Source organism: Lotus japonicus, chromosome 2 (genome assembly GCF_012489685.1).
Source record: "Lotus japonicus ecotype B-129 chromosome 2, LjGifu_v1.2".
NCBI classification, from domain to species: Eukaryota; Viridiplantae; Streptophyta; class Magnoliopsida; order Fabales; family Fabaceae; genus Lotus; species Lotus japonicus.
The window spans coordinates 89,786,123-89,806,811 of record NC_080042.1 but is presented as its reverse complement, the minus strand read 5'-3'; the positions used below and the strand labels follow the sequence as shown (position 1 = coordinate 89,806,811).

At 39.1% G+C, this 20,689-nt stretch overlaps 3 protein-coding genes across 3 annotated transcripts; 2 read left to right on the top strand and 1 right to left on the bottom strand.

Annotated features, from left to right (window-relative positions):
* Window positions 1-2,281: 2,281 nt before the first annotated feature.
* On the top strand, window positions 2,282-3,257 carry LOC130735848 (uncharacterized). The gene is made up of 2 exons (XM_057587728.1): window positions 2,282-2,862; window positions 3,029-3,257. Exons 1-2 carry the CDS (start codon window positions 2,386-2,388, stop codon window positions 3,080-3,082), a joined length of 531 nt encoding a protein of 176 aa, XP_057443711.1. The 5' UTR covers window positions 2,282-2,385; the 3' UTR covers window positions 3,083-3,257.
* Window positions 3,258-4,318: 1,061 nt separating this feature from the next.
* On the top strand, window positions 4,319-5,506 carry LOC130737249 (uncharacterized). The gene has a single exon (XM_057589004.1). The coding sequence runs from the start codon at window positions 4,319-4,321 to the stop codon at window positions 5,504-5,506; it is 1,188 nt and encodes a 395-aa protein (XP_057444987.1).
* Window positions 5,507-16,149: 10,643 nt separating this feature from the next.
* On the bottom strand, window positions 16,150-18,265 carry LOC130740820 (cyclin-dependent kinase inhibitor 3-like). Its single transcript, XM_057593528.1, has 4 exons — window positions 17,410-18,265; window positions 17,125-17,201; window positions 16,729-16,902; window positions 16,150-16,587 (listed from the first exon to the last, which is right to left on the bottom strand). The coding sequence occupies exons 1-4, from the start codon at window positions 17,683-17,685 to the stop codon at window positions 16,518-16,520; spliced, it is 597 nt and encodes a 198-aa protein (XP_057449511.1). The 5' UTR covers window positions 17,686-18,265; the 3' UTR covers window positions 16,150-16,517.
* Window positions 18,266-20,689: the final 2,424 nt, after the last annotated feature.

The window sequence follows — 20,689 nt, the reverse complement described above, 5'->3', positions numbered from 1 at the left end:
TATCACAGCCAATAAGATGCAGCTAGTTGCTAACAGGATGGGAGACCAGAATAGGGATCAGGCCAAATCCAACAGTCCAAGAATTTGCTGAACGTGTTTGACCACTCCATGTTCCAACCCTTTCACTAGTGCCATGTGGCGTTACCCCATTAGCCCAATCACTTCAAAAGGCTTGAAGCACGTGAGTGACAACCATTAAGTTCAAAATTTATCACTAATCTTTTAATTTCATCCATGTTACCAGGGTCTGATTAATTCTACTTCTAAACACTGATCCAAGAGTTATCAAGACTAAGAAATTATATATTAGTAACAATATGCAATGATTATGTCTGTTGATTTATGGAGGCTGTGTTTGTTTTCTACTAAAAGATGTGAAACAATTGTAAGAGTCGGTGATTGGTGAAGACAGCTGCAAGAGGGTCTAATAGAAAGTGAAGGGATCATCATGTCACGTGATTGTTTTCAGTACATAGAATGAGGAAGCAAATTCAAATGTCTTATTATGGCTAGTTAATGCGAGCAACTCATTTTGGACATGGACAATGTACGTACATACACTTTGAAATTGAATCCCCTTTATGGCTCAAATCCATTAGTAGTAACTAGTAGAGCAATTGCTCCATCTTCACAGTCACAGTTTTTCTTTATCAGTAAATTCAGTGCTAAGTGCTAACTGCTAACATTGAATGTTTCAATTTGAGTTTGATGTGTTTTGTGTTTAAATTGAATTTGATTTTGTGTAATTCAAACTCAAAGGCAATCACGTGGTGAGTTTGATCCGTCAGTGTCGACAGCTCATTGTTCATTTTGGAGTCAAAGCTTGGTCAATTGGCAGAGCTGTGCATGCATGCTGGTAAGCTGTAACTCTGCAACTGTGACACTTTGGTGGGAGCCTTAAATGAAAAAAGTTGAAAGCATTTAACTTTTTCTAAACCCAATTCCTGAATGTCACTGCTGTTACTTTCTGTGCCACAAATGGAGTAATTGTCACTTTGACCAAATAAAAAAAATGAAGTAAGAAGACCAAAGACTGGACATAATAAGTAAGATGTAGAACTCATTGTTTATGCTTTGATCAATGATCACTTCTAAAAGAGCATGCATTTATATTTTGGTTGAACTCAACCTTGATTCATTTTGAAATTAATATGTTAAAATCTTGGATCAAGATCCATTCAATTGTAAAAAAAAACTTGGCAACCGTTAAAGAAACGATATTATGTTATGACGAGTTTAATGGAAATTCAAACACACACTAATATACATATTTCTCCATTTGTGTTGAGTTAATGAAATTTTTTTGGATTATGTTTCAATATTCATTAACACTCTTCATATGTATTAAGATAAGAGTTCGTTAGTGTTGTGCTTAAGGCAATGAAATTGAATTATCCATGTTGTGAAAAGGGAATAAAAGGAATGGTCAATGCATGGTTGGTTACTAAACATTGGAGGTTGAGATGACATGGTTAGAAGTGCTAGTTCCTGGAATCTACCCAAAACTTTCCTTACAACATGAAAAACAAGGGATTGGCCTAAAAAGGAGAGCTTTGCATCAGTTACTACTAGTAGACACAGGGTACCAGTAAAATGTAAGAAAGATAATAAATAAATTAAATTAAATTAAATATTACTCTGTTGGCATCTCCTTCACATGCGTCCAAGGAGAGCAGTATAACTGGAGACAGTACATATCTTGAAGATTGACCGTCATTGAATGCCAAATTAACATGTCAGGACAAAACATCTTGTCAGGGCATGCCATGCATTACACTTCAAAATATTAAATACAGTTACATTTTCTTTTTAGAAGATAGTTTTATTAGATTTTGAATTTTCATTTAACTGAACAAGCTTATCTGAATTAGAGTTAAATTATAACTTTTTCTTTGATGTATTGAGATAGGTAAAATTATGTTAATATTGATTATAACGTCAAATCAAACATATATTAATTAAATTGATAGATTAATTCATACTTACTCATGTGAAATGTCTTAAAATTCATTTAATAGTTTAAATAAGCATTTTTAACCACACTTACTATTTTTATAAGAAGCCATAACAATATTAAGTGTATATTTGAAATTGGTAAAAAACTAAAAATCACTATAAACAATTCAAAAGTTTAAAAAAGTTACTTCAATCAACTATAATTTTTAGTCACCGTAATTTTTCACACCTTTAATGTATTTCTTTGCAAAGACAAGATGAAAAATAGAAACAAAGATCCCTGCTGTGACATATATAAATACAAACATCTGGTGTGAGTGGGGTTGTAACACTGTGAGGAAGAGAGGGGGTCCCAAGCAGAATTTATTGTTTCCACTTCTCAGCATCCATTTTGTTTTCTTTAAAATTTAGATGCTATTCTGAAATCTCATGGCATGCTTAGACATGTACAATTCAGAGCACAAGCAGGGTCATCATCATCCCATGAGTCCCAGGATCTCATTCTCAAATGATTTTGTGGATGTCCAACAAGCCCTGAAGCAAGAAAGGAACTCCAGATCAGACACTTCTCTGCCAGTAGTGTCCTCTGACTTTGAATTTTCAACCACAAACTATTCCATGATGAGTGCTGATGAGCTTTTCTCTAAGGGAAGGTTGTTGCCTTACAAGGATAGTTGCAACAACCACAACCAGATGCAGAGAGCCACCACCACTCTCAAGGAAGAGCTCCTGAATAATGATGATGAGTATAATTTTTCACGGAGGCCACCCAAGGGAAGGTGGAAGGGGCTTCTTGGTCTAAAGAAGTACCACATTGGCTCCAAGAAGGTTGAGAAGAGTGAAGGTTCTTCAGACAGAGGAGCTGAAACAAGAAGGCTTGCATCTCCACATAATATAACTTCTCAGGTCAGAAATCAGTCTTTTTTTCCTCATTTTTCTTTTCCTTTGTTCTTTGTTTCTTCTCTGTTCCTTCTCTGTTTCTTCTCTGTTTTTTTTGTTTTTTTTTTCTGTAATCAGATCAGTACTAGGTTCATGTCTGATTATTGGTTCTTTGTTTTGTTGTGTGATACAGGAGATGTTAAATGAAGGAAGCTCAATATGCAGAGATTTGGAGCTTGGCCTATAAGTTGTGGATGAAGGAAGTGTTGAATTTGTAGAGGAATGGACCATTTTTTTTCCTTTGTTTTTTTGGTTTACCTTGCCTTGCTGACAAGGTGGAAAAAAAGAAAGGTCATTTTCTTTGCCTTTTTTCCTCTCCTCTTTATTGGATTGGTATAAGTTAAGTAAGTGAATTTGTGTTAGGATTTTGCTTGTCAACTTCAATTCTTCTTTTCTTCTCTTCTAGTTTCTCTTGATCACATAGGAATTAGGATCTGTCTATTAGTTGTACAAATTATTTGCTTCTAGTATTTGACAAATTGATGCCAAAAAGAACAAAAATATCCTTTATTCTAAAAAAATTAACTTCAGGCCTTTATGTTTATAACCCCATTGTGCGAAAAAAATAATAAAGAAGATTACATGATATAGACTAAAGGGCACTTATTGGGCTCATCTACTCGAAAAACAATGTATTATGGGCTCTACGAGTTTGCTGAGGCTTCCTTTGTCAATTATCATGGCTGTTTCACTAATCACTTGTCTTTCACTTCAAGGAAAATGCAGATTATATGAAAACACATTTTGTAACAGTTTATGAATGAGGTTGTGTGCTAATATTTTAACTCATTTCAAGTTTTGACAACCTGTGTATTGTCTAAATACCTAGGCTCTTGGGTTAAATTTGTATGATTGTCTTGGGTGATAATTAACACCACCAGGGTTCTTTCGTGAATATTTCACAAGTAGGTTACATAAGACAATTAAGCAGGAAAATGATAATTGTCATAGATAGCCTGCTCGTGAAAGACTCATCGGATAACCCTACAAAATAAGCCAAATAAAAAGCACACTCTTGTGCCTGATACAAACAAAGCAAGTTGATTAAAACACATATAATTCAAGAAACACATGTATAATGCAGACAAGTAAATAATAACCTTCCATGTCAAGCTTAATGACACTGTATTTTATTTAGTCACCTGGTTACTCGTAGCCTCGCCGCTGGTATCACCACGAATTTGCAAACATAAACCGAAGAGTAAGAAACACAACGCCGACCAACTATATAGTAGTTAATTAGGGTGTAGGGTTTGGTCAAGCGGCGGCGGTGAATCACATGCACTTTGGCAGTGACGGTGCCCACTCCACCTTCATCCAATCACGTTACGTGGTTTCTATTTCTGCAATAGAAATTTTTCTAGCACTGTTTTTTGCGTTTCGAAGGCTATTTTGCCAGCAAACCTGTTACCTTGTCTTCACGATGGAAAAGGGAAAGAAGAAAATCCTTGCGGGGTCTGAAGCCAAGGTTCTGAACCTGGGTCCGTTGAAGGTTAGTCCCCGGCTGGGGAAGGACGTGTGGTTGGTGGGGAAGCTGCTGTGCCGGGATTCCTTCGCTGACCACACCTTCCGGAATGTTTTCCATGATCTGTGGAAGACTCGTAACGGCGTGGAAATTCGCCAGGTGGAAGAAAATCTCTACACATTCAGATTTGCTTCCAAGCATGACAGAGATATGGTGCTGCAATCGGGACCCTGGGTTTTCAACAGATTTGCTGTGGTGCTCGAAGCTCTGGATATTAACGTCCATCCCTCAAAGGTGCCTCTTACCCGACTTCCCTTTTGGGTTCGTGTGTTCGACTTACCATACAGTTGCTGGTCTGAGCAAGTCGCTAGGGCGCTGGGAGGTGCTTTTGCAGGTTATATTACAAGCGATCGGCGGGGTAACAATCGCCTTGGTGCTTACTTCCGGTTTAAGGTCTGGATAGACGTTACTGTCCCGCTGCGTAGGGGACAGGTCTTAGCACTTGATGATGGAGGACAATTAGAAGTGTTCTTTCAGTACGAAAAGCTGCACAACCATTGCTATATTTGTGGCTTTCTTGATCATGTGGCAAAACACTGTGACAAGGGTCCGCTCGCACCAGAGGAGGAGGCTCCGTATGGAGGGCTCCGTGCAGAGGAGTATGACAGAGACCGTGGGTTTTCAAACAAGAGTAGCAAACTAAACAGGTCTTCTGGCAGCGGTGTGGAACAGACCACAGGGCACAAGGAGGGGAAACCAATTGCCACCCGAGAGGAAGATGATGTCTATGATGGCTTAGCTGGCGAGTTCGAGGATTATGAGGAAGATGATACTGAGATTAATCCAGAAGCTGTTTTAGAGGGAGGTCCAGATGGTAAAACAGAGCTTGAGAACCCGGGAGATAAACGGAAAACATCACAGAAGCTCTCCACAAGTGGAACCATGAACAGGTCGCATAGTGGCGACGGAGGGCCCTCTAAGAGTTCTACTCCGAGGGGGACAAAGTGGCAAAGGAAACGGTCCGGGAACTCATCTTCTGCTCCGGACCGGTCAGGAACGGGGGCAACACCTCCTCTAAAGAAGATGAACACAGAGAATGGATTGGGATCGGCGGAGACTGCTAGGCAGTCCCGCCCACCTCAATGAAGCTCATAGCTTGGAACTGTCGCGGGCTTGGGAACCCAGGGGCAGTTCAAGCCGTCAAGCGGCTAATTTCTACAGAAGCTCCCGACGTGCTCTTTCTTTCAGAGACACGTAAATCAGCACATGAAATGTTAGCTATGCGTTATTCTTTTGGTTTTGCTAATTTGTTTCCTATAGATTGTGCAGGTAGAGGTAAATCTCGTGCAGGAGGCCTTTGTTTGCTTTGGAATGACGAGACAGAGGTTCAGGTGACACATGGTTCTCTCAATCATATTCTTTGCATGGCAGTTCACCCAGAGACAGTGACTAGAATGCAGATTCTTGCAATTTATGGTTTCCCAGAGTCGCATAATAAACATCGCACTTGGGAATTAATTCAGCGCTTGAAGCCTCCGGATACAACACCTTGGATTTGCTTGGGTGATTTTAATGATGTGTTGGGTCCAGATGACAAATTGGGAGGCGACCCAGTTGACGTGCACCATTTACAGATGATTAGCCAAATAGTGTCAGATTGTGGTCTTACTGATGCGGGTTACTCGAGCTACCGTTTCACTTGGTCCAATAAGCGAAGCATACCTGCATCCATTGAGGAACGTCTTGATTATGCTCTCATTAATGAGAGTTGGAGGGCCCTTTGGCCGTGTGTGGAGGTCTCTCATCTTCCTAGACTGAGTTCAGATCATAATCCCATCCTAGTCTCATGCGGGCATCGCAGAACAGAAGTTAGTCGCTCAGGCTCACGGATGTTCAGATTTGAAGAGGTGTGGCTACAGGATGGTGATGAGTGTGCAGAGATAGTGGCCGCGATATGGTCTGGAGAGCATGGGGACATTACTGGAAAAATTGCTAACATTGGAGAAGCTCTTCAAGCATGGGGGAGAGAAAAGTATGGCGCTATTCCAAAAAAGGTGTCAGCTATGAAAACCCTCCTTCAGAATCTCCAGCATAGTGTTCAGACAGAGGTGGTGGTAGCTGAGATGAGGTCTACAGAGGATGAGCTGGATAATTTGTTAAAACAAGAAGAGATCCTTTGGAGCCAGAGGTCTAGAGCCACTTGGTTGCGCCATGGGGACCGAAACACAAAATTTTTCCATCAGAAAGCGACCCAGCGCAGGAAGAGGAATAAAATTGAAGAATTAGTGGATGACGACGGGAGAAAATGGACGGATATCAATAATATTGCTAGGGTTTTAACTGACTATTTCTCTCAACTTTTCAGCACGTCTAATCCAACGGAGATAGAGGGAGCCACTAGTCTCGTGGCAAACCGTATCACGGAGGGCCATTTGGCCGTTTTGAACTCCCCCTTTACCAGGGAGGAGGTGGAAGAGGCTATCTTCCATATGCATCCGACAAAGGCTCCTGGCCTTGATGGTTTACCGGCGCTTTTCTTTCAGAAATCTTGGCACATACTCGGAGATGATGTCTCTAATTTTTGCCTGGAGGTGTTGCACAACAGAATTTCACCAGGTTCGATTAATAAAACTCTTATTGTTTTGATTCCTAAAATTAAAAAATCTGTTCATGCAACCCAGTTTAGACCTATTAGCTTATGTAACGTTATTTTTAAAATTATTACAAAAACTATTGCTAATAGGTTAAAGATTGTCTTATCTGATATTATTGTTGGGCCTCAAAGTGCTTTTGTTCCAGGACGTTTAATTACGGATAATGCACTTGTGGCATATGAGTGTTTTCACTTGATGAAAAAGAAAATGTATGGCCGTAATGGCATGATGGCTTTAAAGTTGGATATGTCCAAGGCCTACGATAGGGTCGAATGGCCGTTTCTTCAGAGTGTGCTTCATCAGATGGGTTTCCCTTCTGCATGGGTGTCACTAATTATGGCCTGTGTGACGACAGTTCAGTTTCAGGTGATGCTTAATGGCAATCCACAGGTTCCATTTGATCCAGGCAGAGGGTTGAGACAAGGGGATCCCCTCTCCCCTTATTTATTTATACTTTGTGGGGAAGTTTTCTCTGCTCTGATTCAAAAAGAGATTGTTGCTTCATCTCTTCATGGCATTAAGATTGCCTGTTCGCCATCTGCTCCTATGATCTCACATCTTCTTTTTGCAAATGACAGTGTAGTTTTTGCTAGAGCCACTATGGAGGAAGCTCACACTATTCGTAATGTCCTTGCTTCCTATGAGCAAGTTTCTGGCCAGGTCATTAATTTTGACAAATCTATGCTATCCTGTAGCCGCAATGTTCCTAGTCCCCGCTTCAATGAGCTGAAAATGCTGTTGGGTGTGAAGGCTGTGGATAGTTATGACAAATATTTGGGTTTACCCACCATTATTGGTAAGTCAAAAACCCAAATTTTTAATTTTGTCAAAGAAAGAGTTTGGAAGAAGCTCAAAGGGTGGAAGGAACGCTCCCTCTCTAGAGCAGGACGAGAGGTTCTTATTAAAGCGGTAGCTCAAGCTATCCCTTCTTATATTATGTCGTGCTTTATCTTACCTGATGGTTTATGTGCAGACATTGAGAGAATGATTAGCCGGTTTTACTGGAGTGGGGATGCTTCCCGACGTGGGATCCATTGGCTCAAATGGAACTCCTTATGCAGGTCCAAGCTCGATGGTGGGATTGGCTTCCGTGATTTCAAAGCTTTCAACACAGCTTTAGTAGCCAAGACTTGGTGGCGTATTCAGATGCAGCCAGAGTCTCTTTTGGGCCAAGTTTTTAAGGCCGTGTATTTTCCCCGGACCACCCTGAGTGCTGCTAAGAAACATGCGCGGCCAAGCTATGCTTGGACTAGCATTTCACGCACAGCATGGGTGTTTATGGAGGGAGCTCGATGGAATGTTGGTGATGGCAAAGAGATTGATATTTGGAGGGATAATTGGCTTCCAAGTGGAAATCCCCTGATTTATCGCAATGATTTAGCCCAAACGGGTAATCTAACTCATGTTTGTCATTTGATGGTTCATGATATGCAGGTCTGGGATAGGGATCTCATCGAGCTAGTCTTTTGGCCACCCACAGCGAAGGAGATTCTAGACATCCCGTTACCTTGGAAGCCATCACCTGATGCACTATTTTGGCCTTGGACAATAGATGGGGTATACACAACCAAGACGGGCTACACTTTTATTCGTCAACGACGCTTGCATGATGAGGCCTCCACCTCGTCCAACAGGGGTCAAAATCAGCAAGCTAGTTTCTGGAAAGCTGTTTGGAAAGCTCATGCTCTACCTCGGGTTAAGGATGTAGTGTGGCGAGCTGTTGTGGGTATTTTGCCGGTCCGCCATGCCTTACGGAAGCACGGGATTGAGATTGAAGATGTGTGCCCCTTCTGCCAGGACAGCGCGGAAACAAGTGCCCATGTGCTCTTCCAGTGCCCGATAGTGGCACGTTGGTGGTATGCAGCTCCCTTGAGCGTGCGGTTTCAACCAGCAGAGGAACCAGCAGAGTTTGTTAAGCAGATTATGGCCACTAAGGATGATGAGGTAATTGCTATGGGTTTCACTCTTATTTATGTTATATGGGAGCATAGAAACAAGTCAGTTCATGACTATGTTCAGCCCTCCTTGGATGCGGTTCTGCAACGTTTGGCTGCTCTGCTGTGCTATGATGATGCGGCGGTTCTTCCTCACATGGCAACCAGCACCGCTGATCAACAACCAATGGTGTGGAGAAGACCGGTAGGACAGTTTATTAAGCTGAACTTTGATGCTTCTTGGACTTTGGCCACAGGTGCAGGTATGGGTATGGTTGCGAGAAACTCACATGGTGAGGTCATGGCTGCAGCTACTAATGGTCCTGTAGGCGCTCTTTCATCTCTTGTTGCAGAGGCTATGGCTTTCAGATGGTGTATTTCTTTGGCTCGAGATCTTGGTTTTTTCCGGGTGGTGCTCGAAACGGATTGCTTGCAACTGTTTGAGGCTTGGCAGCAGAACAAGCGTGGTGCTTCTTATTTGTTTTCTGTTTTAAATGACTGTAGGGCAATGGTCTCATTTTTTATTAGCTTTCATTTATCTTTTGTTCGCCGCTCTGGCAACGCAGTAGCTGATTCTTTGGCTAAGAGCTCCTCAAAATTTTCCAACGTTGTTTGGATTGAGGAAGTCCCGCCAGAGCTTGACCTTTTGGTGTCTTCAGATGTTTTAGCCTCTATGGCGCTTTAAGTTTTAATATATTATCCACTTTCAAAAAAAAAAAAAGAAACACAACAAGAGTTAAGAAATGGACATGTTAGGAAGTAGCGCAACCATGAAGCTTGAGTTAGAGGAAGCAGAACAGAGCAAGAGATTTTTTTCTAACACAAAAACCAACCCTAGTATGAATGTACTCCCTCCGTTCCAAAAAGTTTGTTGTTTTGGATCATCTTTCAATATCCCAAAATATTTGTTGATTTAGAAAATCAATACATTTTTTGCTAATTTTTTCCACATATATACTCATTTAATATATTTTACTAGTAGTTGCACATCATACTAGTAAAATTAAATAAGGCAATCTAGTCAAATTATACTATCAATAATTGGTTTCTTACTTTTTGTGCCACAACTTTAAACTACAAACTTTCTGAAATGAAGGAAGTATACACTCTCAGAACATCAAAGAGTAAAAACCAAGAGACACACGCCGCACAATAAAAATGGAGAGATCTAAACATTGAAATTCACAAAAGTTGCAATACGTGTCCCCGAAGGATAGCTCAAGTAATAAGAGTTAGAAACATAAGGGTGAGATGAGATGAAGGGTAAAAGGTCCCGGGTTCGAACCCGGAGGAGAGATTAATTTACTAACATTTCTAACAACTAAAACATTTGCCTATAAAAAAAAACAAACAAAAGTTGCAATACGTTAATTGGAAACAAAGAGAACTTTTTTTTAACAAAACCTTATCTAACAAGGTTGGGCCTTTCAGCCCAGTTCCTAAATCACTCTCTTTTGTTTTTTATTTTATAATTTAATTAATAAACATAGTAGAGGAGTGTACTTATTTAATCTAAGAAAAAAACTACCAAAAAAAGCTAACAAAAGAAAATAAAGGTGAAGCTAATCAATCTACCTAAGAGTTTCACCATTAGTGCATACAAATTAAATTCAACTGCATAAACCCTTAGCAACACCTCTGCACTTCTAGTTTTTCTTATTTTATTATGATGTTTAATAAAAAAATATTAATTAAAAATAATAAGAAAATAAAACAAACCTAATCTACCTAAACAAGGCTTCTTCTCTCTGTTATCCTTTTTTTTAATTTTGATCCCCTGTTCCAGGGTTGCTGTGTGTGTTTTTTTCCATGGGAAAACGGAAGACAGTAGTGGGAACAACTGTGAACAAGAGGAGCTTCATCCACATACATTTTATGTTTCTTATTCAAATTGTATTTTACTTGTTAGATATCAGGTTCAACAAGTTTGACAGCTAATTATTTTTAACAAGCATACATCAACATTATAATCAGCATTCATAAAAATTTCTTTAAATTTTCATACTTCGCGAATAATGCTAAATAGCTTATTTTAACCAATTAATTCAGTTTCGGTAAATTAGAAAGTTGCTTAACTTTTTTCATGTCAACTGTTTTAAAATATCTTTACCTTAATATTAAAATAATTTCTAAAAAAACGGCCCATATCCACCATAAAAGCTGTTAGATAGGCTTCGGCTCAAGTTTTCCACACAAATCCAGGGCCCATTAAGGGTTCCTTGATTTCCAACTCAACCGGGGTTCTGTAGTCCCAATGGCCATCTCTTCAAAAGCAAGACAAGACAACATAGTTCAAATTCTTGTGATTGACTTTGACCAAAAAAAAAATATTCTTGTGATTGACAAAAAAAAGATAAAGTTCAAATTCTTGTGTAGTTTTTTTCCCTGTAATGTTCACCAGTCTGGGCCTCTGGTTTCAAGCCCAGTTATCAATGAATTACCACTCTTTGACAAATAAAAAACATAGTTCAAATTCAGCTGGAAGAGGTTGGGTATTTTGGAATTCAAACTGGTAAAAGTTCTAAAATGCAACCACCACACTTTGAAGTTTGGACACTCTCAGCAGTCCAAATGCGCAAACTAGATTTATCTATTTTAAAAAAAAGTGTAAGAAGAGCTAAGATAGGGGGAATAAATCCTCTTAGAATGGATATAAAGATAATTTGTATATCATGAAAGAATGAAACAGATTTTTATACAGTTAAAAAAATTGTGCTTTACGCTTACAAAAAGAATTTTTTGTGGCGGTTATAACCACCACAAAGTAATTACCGAGACGTACAACATTGCTACTACCCCAAGCTACAAGAACTTGGGGAATAAGCATAAGATCGAAGCGACAGCTGCAAAACCCGTTGCTCACAGATACGAGATGACATCAAGCCATTCTTGACACACTTGAATCATTCGCTTAAGCAGATGAGCGCCTTTGGCAGGACCACTACACCATCAAAATGCCCCCCCAATGTAGACGCCACCCTTTGCGTGATCACTTAAACCCTTAGAAGGTCAAAGGGGCCGCAGTGAAAGGCTTTGCAAGGGAGTCAGAGTGTGGCCATGTCGTTTCCTTATCTATACGTACATCGTCCTATTAAAAGAGGCCAAGAAGATAATGAAAGGTATGTTCTCTAGATTTCACGCTTATAGAGTTAAAGTGAAAAGTACGTTCACGTTTTCACTTTGGAGCCAAAGAGTTCTCACATGTACTATTGGCGGGAAGGTATTAATCACTCACCTCTAGTATTAAGAGTTGCAGAACCAAAGTCCAACACATCGAACATTTATTGTTCCTAACTTAGTACGTGTGTGAGTATTTCATTGGATTTAGTCTGATCGGATTCCAAACTTGCGAGTTTTAAAATGATTCTCTAATATTAATATCAATTTTTGGATGTTTGATCTTTCCTTTTATAATTGATTATGGTTCCAAAATCAATCCAAGAATGAAGTTACAAACTCTACTTTTTGTAATGGACATAATTAATTGTGAAATTTTACAATTGAGTTTCATTATATTTCCTTACATAATTCAGTTTTCTCATTAATCATTCGTCTTTTAACTCAATTTAAACCTTACTTAATTATATACACAGTCACTGTGGCAATACTAGTTCATGCCATACTAATTGATAATAATTCAATCCAAATATTCTCACATTAGTTACATCATATTGATATAATATATATGTTTTGATACTCATTGATGCCAATTAAAAATGAAAAGTGAATAATTTTTTCTTTTTGATTAATGTGTTAATTCAATTTGTTTCCATACAAACACTAGTGCCTATTTGTATTGTCGTTATGAGACGGCCAATACATGTTTTGACTTTTGAGAGAAACTTATATGTAGTTCATAAAAAAATGCGTGTTGGGGACATGTCACCGGTCACCCCTCACCCAAACGAAGCCTCAGTAATCCCTATAAAATCATTTCTAATTTTTTCTCACACCATTTTCTCCCGCCCCTTATTCATCACAACTTTATTTTATCCTTTTCTCTGTTTCTTTTATCCTTTTCTCCTCGTATTTCACTACTCACTATACCACTTTTCCACCAAAAATGAGCTTTGGAGAAAATAGAGAAAAAAGAAAAAAACTTTTGGGTAGTATAGTAGATAAGAAAATAAAGATGAATACGGCTTGACAGGGTGGATGGGAATTAGGGAATATGCATTTTGGAGAAACTCTTTGGTAGTAAGTCAATATTCCACGTGGGTAAGAAGGGATCAAAAGTGGCATCAAAAGAAGTGAGAAGTGAAGGCACGAGATCCAAGAAGAATGGTACCGTACCTAAGTGACGCCATTCTATTCTGCATTGTAGAAGTTTGAGCCCATAGCTAGGCCAATGAACCCTTCTTTAATACACCTACACCATTGTATATATGTAAATGATCACTAGTAAGTAGTAACACACAATTCAACTACCACAATATATATGCTTCCATTTCTTCATCATCTTCTTCAACTTCTTCTCCTTCACTCACTTTCCTTTTTCTTTCAAGTCTATAACCGCCCCCACCCAAAGTAGATGCTGCTCCTATTCTTTATCTAACCTTGCTCACTGACACCCATTACACCATTTTAGAAAAACTTCACTATCAACCGTTGTTGATATATATCAAATCAGCGCACAATTGATTGTCCTCCGGGCCCACCACCACCCCTCTCTCTCTTCTTTTACGGCTACATTTTTTCCTTTTCTGGAGGTGGCTTATTCACATGCTCCTCTTGTACCTCCAATCTTCGTTTTAGCTCACACATTGCAATTTTAGATCGTACTTTCCATTTTCCCTTCTACTACCCGTCAATTTAATTTTTTTTTAATGCGTGTGCTATTTAACACAACATTTATGTTACATCACTTAGGTTTTAATTAAATTTTGTGTTGTTTCGATCAATTCAACTCAAAACATGATGTTAACCCATATGGTATTGTCTGCTGTGTCTTTAAGGATAGGATAAGGATCCTATGAAACCCCTCTCAACCTTTTTCATTAATGATGTCAATATCTTAGTCTTGTCCGCGGCTGACCACTACATTAAGCCCACAAAAGAGAAATTGAAGTGACCAAAACAATACAAAATAATTGCTATGAAGCCTCCAAAAGAAAATCAAAATAGTTAAGAGTTGTGATGTTTAATTAATAGGCATAGTTAAATTTTTGGTCCACTTAACTATGAGTGATTTTAGTCCCCTTAATATTTTTTTCCAGCAAATTTAGTCTCTTTAAGATTTTCAATTGTTGCAAATCAAATCTCTCTATCATTATTATTCTACTTAAAACTCTCGATTCTCATATTCTAATAAAAATCTTTGCAAATTGAATTAATTCAGTCATTGAAAACATTATTCTTATCAAACCCCACTAATCATAATATTAAATTTCAATAAAAAATTAAGAAGTTCCAATTTCTCACCTATTTAAACCATAATCTCATATCCTACAAAATCCTTACAAAATTTCACTAGATTTTAACTTAAAAGCTATAAGATTGCACCATGCATCAAAATTTCACTAGATTTTAACTTAAAAGCTATAAGATTGCACCATGCATCAAGTTTATCATAAGCTCTTAAGTGTTTAAAAAGAAAATGAAGATTTAGTCATGTTATGCATATAAAAATTGAAATTGGGCCAAATTTGCCTGATTTTTATAGTAGAGATATTTAATTAGCTTGAAAAAAATCATGTGACCAAAATCAAACATAGTGTAAACTAAGAGGGATAAAAATGCAATTAAACCTAGTTATTATTTAACATGGAGTAGGGGAGGCCCAGGGGACAAATAAGCGGTGTTGTTGTGTGTGCAAATAGTATGATTTTGTGAATTACATTTTTGCATCATTAACTTGTCGTCACGTGTATACATAAAAGAATACCCGGGTCCGGGCCCCTACTTGATAATTAGGAGAAAAGAACTATCTTTCATTAAATTGAATTGAGATTCTTGTTTTCTTGTCTTGGCCACTCCTAGTTAGTGACAATGGTTTCCCTGTTCAAATTTATATATGTGGGAATAATTTTGTTCTGAAACACATGCACGGTCACACAACTGATGAGAAAAAAAAATGATCATGATGATATAAAAAAATGCGCCCCACATAGTATATATCTCTACATCCCACTGAATTTTCAACATGCTTTATATACATTGGCCTCTAATTAAAGATGAGTTGTATATGTTTCCTGTCTTTCTTTTTTAGGGAGGATGAGAAAAGCCTTATCTAAATGTGTGTATGTCAGTAGTGGTAAAAAGGGAGGTAATAAACGTCCTTCAAAATTGAAAAAGTTTCCAAGAATCATTCAGGATCCTCTCTCTCCCTGCGATCCATATCATATCTCTGATAATTCCCACCCGAATCGTAATGATTATAGCATAACGGAAAGGAGCAGTTGCTCAGGACACACATCATCATGAAATCCTCACTCTGCTCAGAGAATCTCAATCCTCACACCATGTGCTACCAGTAGCTGCACTAAAACGCTGCCTTAATTTGCCTCCTAGGTAGCAGCTAGCCTATATAGATATAGTACAACGTCACCAACACGTTGCTACATGGCAAATTACCAATTAAAAATTCCAGCGTCTTCTCAGTTTCTTTCCTATTAGCTCATCCATCAAATGCATTTGAATTTTGGTAAAGATGAAACACATTTTCACTTATAGGTATAGATCAAGCGAGAAAGAGGTATGTATATGCAGAAAATAACAATTAACAATCTTCCAAATTTTCACTCTGTTACCAATTTTGTTGTACTTGTGAAAAGTGCAGTGGATTTGGTTCCAAGATTGGAAGAGTACTACTACTACTACTCTTCTTTCTCTTATCACATGGGAGGATAATAAGATCAGCTTTTGCCACCCCTCTCTCAAACTCATACCCCGTAACTTACACGGCATGATGCCTGTCCCTACAAGTACCTCTCCCAAGCCCCACAATTAAACGAAAAACTAGCTGCGATTCCAGAAGAATGGTTAATTACTCTCCTTCTCCTTCCTTGTTTTCTTCTGTTTTGAATTTCTTTAAAATACTTGTGAAATTTCAAAAAAGTTAAGAAAAAGGAAAGTGAGAAAGAAAAGAAAAAGAAGATGCAATCATACAAACACAGACTTTGATGGATCACAGTTAAAACAAATTGAATAAAGGACACGAAATTTTAGGGGAGGTTAGAGAGAAAACGAGAGTCGATGCAGATTGCAGAAACGCTTTTTCTAGGGATCAATCGAATCGTTTTGTTCTTCAGGGAGAGAACTTACAGAAATTCAGCACAATTAGCTACAGCTGTAAGGCTTAAGCTATAGCTTCTTCTGCGTTAAATCAGTACAAAGAACAAACGAAGCTGAAAGCTAGCTTGTTCATCACCTCAACCACCACAACACAGAAAAATCTAAAAGCTGTACACCAAAATAACATAGTTCTGGTAAAATTAAAACTAAAATGTCTAAACTAAAGGTAAGAACTAAGAATAATAACAATGTCAGCAAAGTTGCAGGTTCAAATCGATCACTGCCTAGCTTCTTTCTTCTACGGTGGCTGGTGAGAACTAAAGGGACGCAAATCGTTCATGGCTTAAACTGAACCCACTCGTAGCGTCCTTCCAATGGCACATCCTTCACGATATCAAAATTATACCTACAAGATCAATTTGAAGAGGAACGATGATCATGAATGAAGCTTTGTACATATGGTAAGGTGATTATGATGTGAAATCAGAAAAGGAAAAAGAAGAGAGAGAGTGAGAGAGGAGTGAAATTGAGTGTTGATTGAACTTACTTGTCTTGAAAACGCTGCTGAATGTCTTTCTCATGGGCGGAGAAGAATTCATCGAGCTCCAATTCCGTTGGCTTTCTGATCGCTGCTGTTGATGTAGGACGGTGAGAATTGGCCTCCATTGACTCCATCTCCTGAGAATTTCCTCCGTTCTTGCTCGAGTGGCTCATCTCTCTCCTGATGACACAGAATTACAAATGGAATGAATGTGCGTGTATATATAGAGAATGGCTCAGGATTTTGTTTTGAACTGAAAGATTTTATGACTGTTGTGAGTGAGGTACCGTTGATTCGAAGCGTTTTCGAACGAACTCAAACGACATGAAACTGCTGGAAGCGATTTCAAATTTTGAAAAATTAAAAACGGTAAAATCAATTAATTTCAAAATTAAATTAAACCTGTGAGTTTCTTCTTCTTCTTCTTCTTGTTGTTCACCGCAATTGCGCGTCGACGTTTCAACTTGCGCGCTCTCAACCTGAGGAAGAAACGTTTGAAACTGCATTAATTAATTTCGCTGTAAATGCAATTGAACCAGTGAAAGTGAAAGAGCCATTTCATTTCAATGAGTAGTAGTAGTAGTAACTAGTAGAGTAATTAATTAAAGAGAGAGAGAGCTACAAAACGCAGGTTCAGTAATTGTTCATCAGTTCAGAGAATTAACACAGGAAATTAATTCCTCTTACCTCCAGATCGTTCGTTTTCTCATCGTTCCCGACGGATCCGTTGCTGGAACAGCAAGAGGCAGCCGGTAAGTCATCGGAGGTAGGCCGTTCCGCCGTCGGAGTCTGAGCCTTGTGGTGAGGGAATTCTCGTTCTGGTTTGGTGGTGGTGTTGTTGTTGATCTTCCTTCTCTTTGGTGTTTGTGTTTGTGCAGGTGAACTGGTAGCTTCTTCTTCTTCTTCTTCCATGGCTAATGCGGCTTGAGCTCGTGTCCTGACACCGTTCTGTGCCATCTCCATTGACGACTACTACGCAATCAGTGAATTGAATTGAATCTCTCTCTGCAAGTACGTGCTCCTTCGAATTCCACACCTCACTCCTCGCTCGCTTTTCAGGTGTTGTAGGTGCTCTCTCTCTCTTTCTCGCTGATGCTGTGCGTTTTTGTGAATGTAAGAGAGAGAGAGAGAGAGTGCGCGCGTGTAGTACGGAGACGACGAAAAATGTGATAATGACGAGAGGGTTCAACGGTTGGGATTGGGTGATAGCATTTTCATAGTGTGTGAGTGAGTGTGGTGGTGGTGGTCCAGTCTCCGTTAACAGTGACGGGGGAATCTCAAAACGGGGAAATTGACGGCGCCGTTATGCGGATCAAGTGGGGTTCAAGCCAGCGCCGAAACTTGGCCGAAGGATTGACTGACACGTCATGGAAGCTGACGGAAACCGTAAACGGAGAAATTAATGGAAGAGGATCAAGGTGCAAGGTGCAGGGATGAGATAACAGTGCAGATTTTGGCAGTGGAAACGAGAAGAAGGAGGAGAAGAAGAAAGAATCATCTCTTCATGATCATGTATTTGCGTTGCGTTCGATAATTCCGTTTGGTGGAGAACCGGTCTTAAGCAAAATAATTGTGTTCAATATTTCAATTACGGATATGTCCCTTCCGCAATTGCTTAAACGCGAATTTGCCATTCACTGAATTCTACCCTTCTACTAATCACCACCATCGTTTCTCTTCTTTCTGTGACGTGGACGCCACAACAAGCACACGAGGATTTGTCGTTTATCGCAGTCACACTTTTAATGCTGCATTGTGGTAGAGGGTTGCATTCTCAATGGGCTTCTATAGCTTCATCATTTATGGGCCTCAAGTTACTATGCCAATTATAATTAGTTATTATTATTTCTATGTTTATTTCTAGTTTATTATTTAGATCATGTTCTAGAATATTCTACTTTCTATGATGGTGCCACATGTAAGGTCATCTTTCATCCCTTAGAGTGGATAGTTAGTATAAGTTGTATGGATTCCATTATGAAAGATTAACAAGAAAATTGACAAAGTTTTATTTTATCTTCTTTTCTTAGTTTTCTTTTGATTTTCTTCCTTTGATTTTACTTGGTAGAGTTTCTCTCTACCAATTTGGTGCTTTCATCATTGATCTCTTCCTTCCATTGCATCATGGTGCTCAACTATGATGTATTATCATCCATCCTTTCCGCACAACGTGATCCCCGATCCATCTTCTACAGTCCCCCATCTCAGCCCAATACATCACCTTATTACTGTCACAATGTCCCATCTTATTACCCACAAACACATTCAAGTCTGCAGCTCTCGGAGTTCAATGGAGAGAACCCTGAATACTGGTTGTTCATGGCAGATTGCTATTTCCTTCAAAATCCCTACCCATGGGAAACACGGTTCCAGCTCTTGGCAATACATCTGGGTGGCAAGGCCCTGACATGGTTCCGATTGAGCCACCAACAGATCCATAGCTGGGAGGAATTCAAAGTTGTGTTCCGATTGTACTTTGTCTACAACAGACCCAACGGATTTTCTACAACCACAGTCAAATATGGGTTTGAGAAATCTTCATTGGTTGAGATTCAGAGAAGCTCTGAACAAGTTTCTCCTCATAGGGTTGTTTTCAGTGAAACAACACTGGAGGATGGAGCTCAGCTCCCGTTTGAGGCTTCTTCAGACGTGCATCTCCTACCTGAGGTGGTTTCTAGGGTGGAATTGGGTAGTGCAGAAACAGAGATTGAATCCCACGAGTCATCTACATCCGAGGACTCCTCTCTCATCACTACCCCAGTTGATTCAACCCCATATGCAACAAGGTCAGATGCTATTACTCCTGATGTAAACAAAACATTTGTTTTGAAAACAACTGACTTAGTTCTTAGGAACCCCCGCCAAGTGTTTGGAAATTTGCTTGAGGGTAAGTTTGTGCAGAAAAATAATGAGGCTCAATTTGAAAAGCATTTTGACAAGTTGCTTATGCAATTTCACAATTCAAGCACTACTGTTGATGTACAAAAAATTGGGGTTCCATGTCCTAAGGTGTTTGAGAAAATGCTTGTGACAAGGAATACGAGGATATGTGTTGATAATACTTTTGAAAAGCTATTAGAAACATACATCAACCTATTACTTGACTGGCAGAGGATGAGACCAATGAATTTGACATCAGAGATTGCACTTTCATCATTATCTGGACCTGGTATGAAACTATTTGATCCTGGCATTGTTCAAGTGGTTGCTATGTTAACTCTGGTATTTGATCAACCTAACTATGCTGCTATCTCAAGACATGCTACAAGAGATTCAGTTTTGCACTACTCTGCCTTTGGAGGTCAGCCCAATGCTTATCCTATACAAGCCACACCTATGAGATTTTCATTGTGGAAAAGCTATGGTCACACGGATTTTGATTGGGCATCCATAGCTGAACTTATTCTCAGCTCTATGTCTATCTCTATGGCAACGTCATGCGTTCTATCTAGCCAAGAGGGCAACATACCTACAAGGTCACCTGGTACAATCCTTGAATTGAACTCTGACTCACTTCTCATTCCAAGAGACATAACTCATCGAATCCCGCACCATATGTTTGATAAAATGCATGAGAAGAAACTTTTGAAGATACTTGCTAATACTACTCATTTTGAAAATCATGTTGATACCGCATTACATGAAATGATTATCACACTGTTTGATCCTGGAATTCATGTTGTTGTTTCCATTTTAGCCAATGGTAACTTGGCTATATGTGCTACTGATAATTTGAAGTTGATTTACCTTCATCCTGCTACATTGACCTATGTTACTCAGACATCTACAGCTAATATTTTTGACTGGCCTGCTAGGCATTTTCATCCTGCTTGGTTAAGCTCTTGTGATATATCTACTGCTACCAAGGTTGATGGTGAACTTGAGGCAAGAACCTCTGCTCTGGGACAACTTGCTATATTCCTTTTAGACTCCTATCTAGCAATTGGGACTACATTTTGGATCAGTT

Excerpts from the sequence above, each read along its gene's own strand:
- LOC130737249 (XM_057589004.1), top strand. The coding sequence starts at position 4,319 with ATGGAAAAGGGAAAGAAGAAAATCCTTGCGGGGTCTGAAGCCAAGGTT.
- LOC130735848 (XM_057587728.1), top strand. The coding sequence starts at position 2,386 with ATGGCATGCTTAGACATGTACAATTCAGAGCACAAGCAGGGTCATCAT. Across the intron at positions 2,863-3,028 it reads CACATAATATAACTTCTCAG|GAGATGTTAAATGAAGGAAG; the intron begins GTCAGAAATCAG and ends TGTGTGATACAG.
- LOC130740820 (XM_057593528.1), bottom strand. The coding sequence starts at position 17,685 with ATGGAGATGGCACAGAACGGTGTCAGGACACGAGCTCAAGCCGCATTA. Across the intron at positions 17,202-17,409 it reads AGAAAACGAACGATCTGGAG|GTTGAGAGCGCGCAAGTTGA; the intron begins GTAAGAGGAATT and ends TTTCTTCCTCAG. Across the intron at positions 16,588-16,728 it reads CAGCAGCGTTTTCAAGACAA|GTATAATTTTGATATCGTGA; the intron begins GTAAGTTCAATC and ends TTGATCTTGTAG.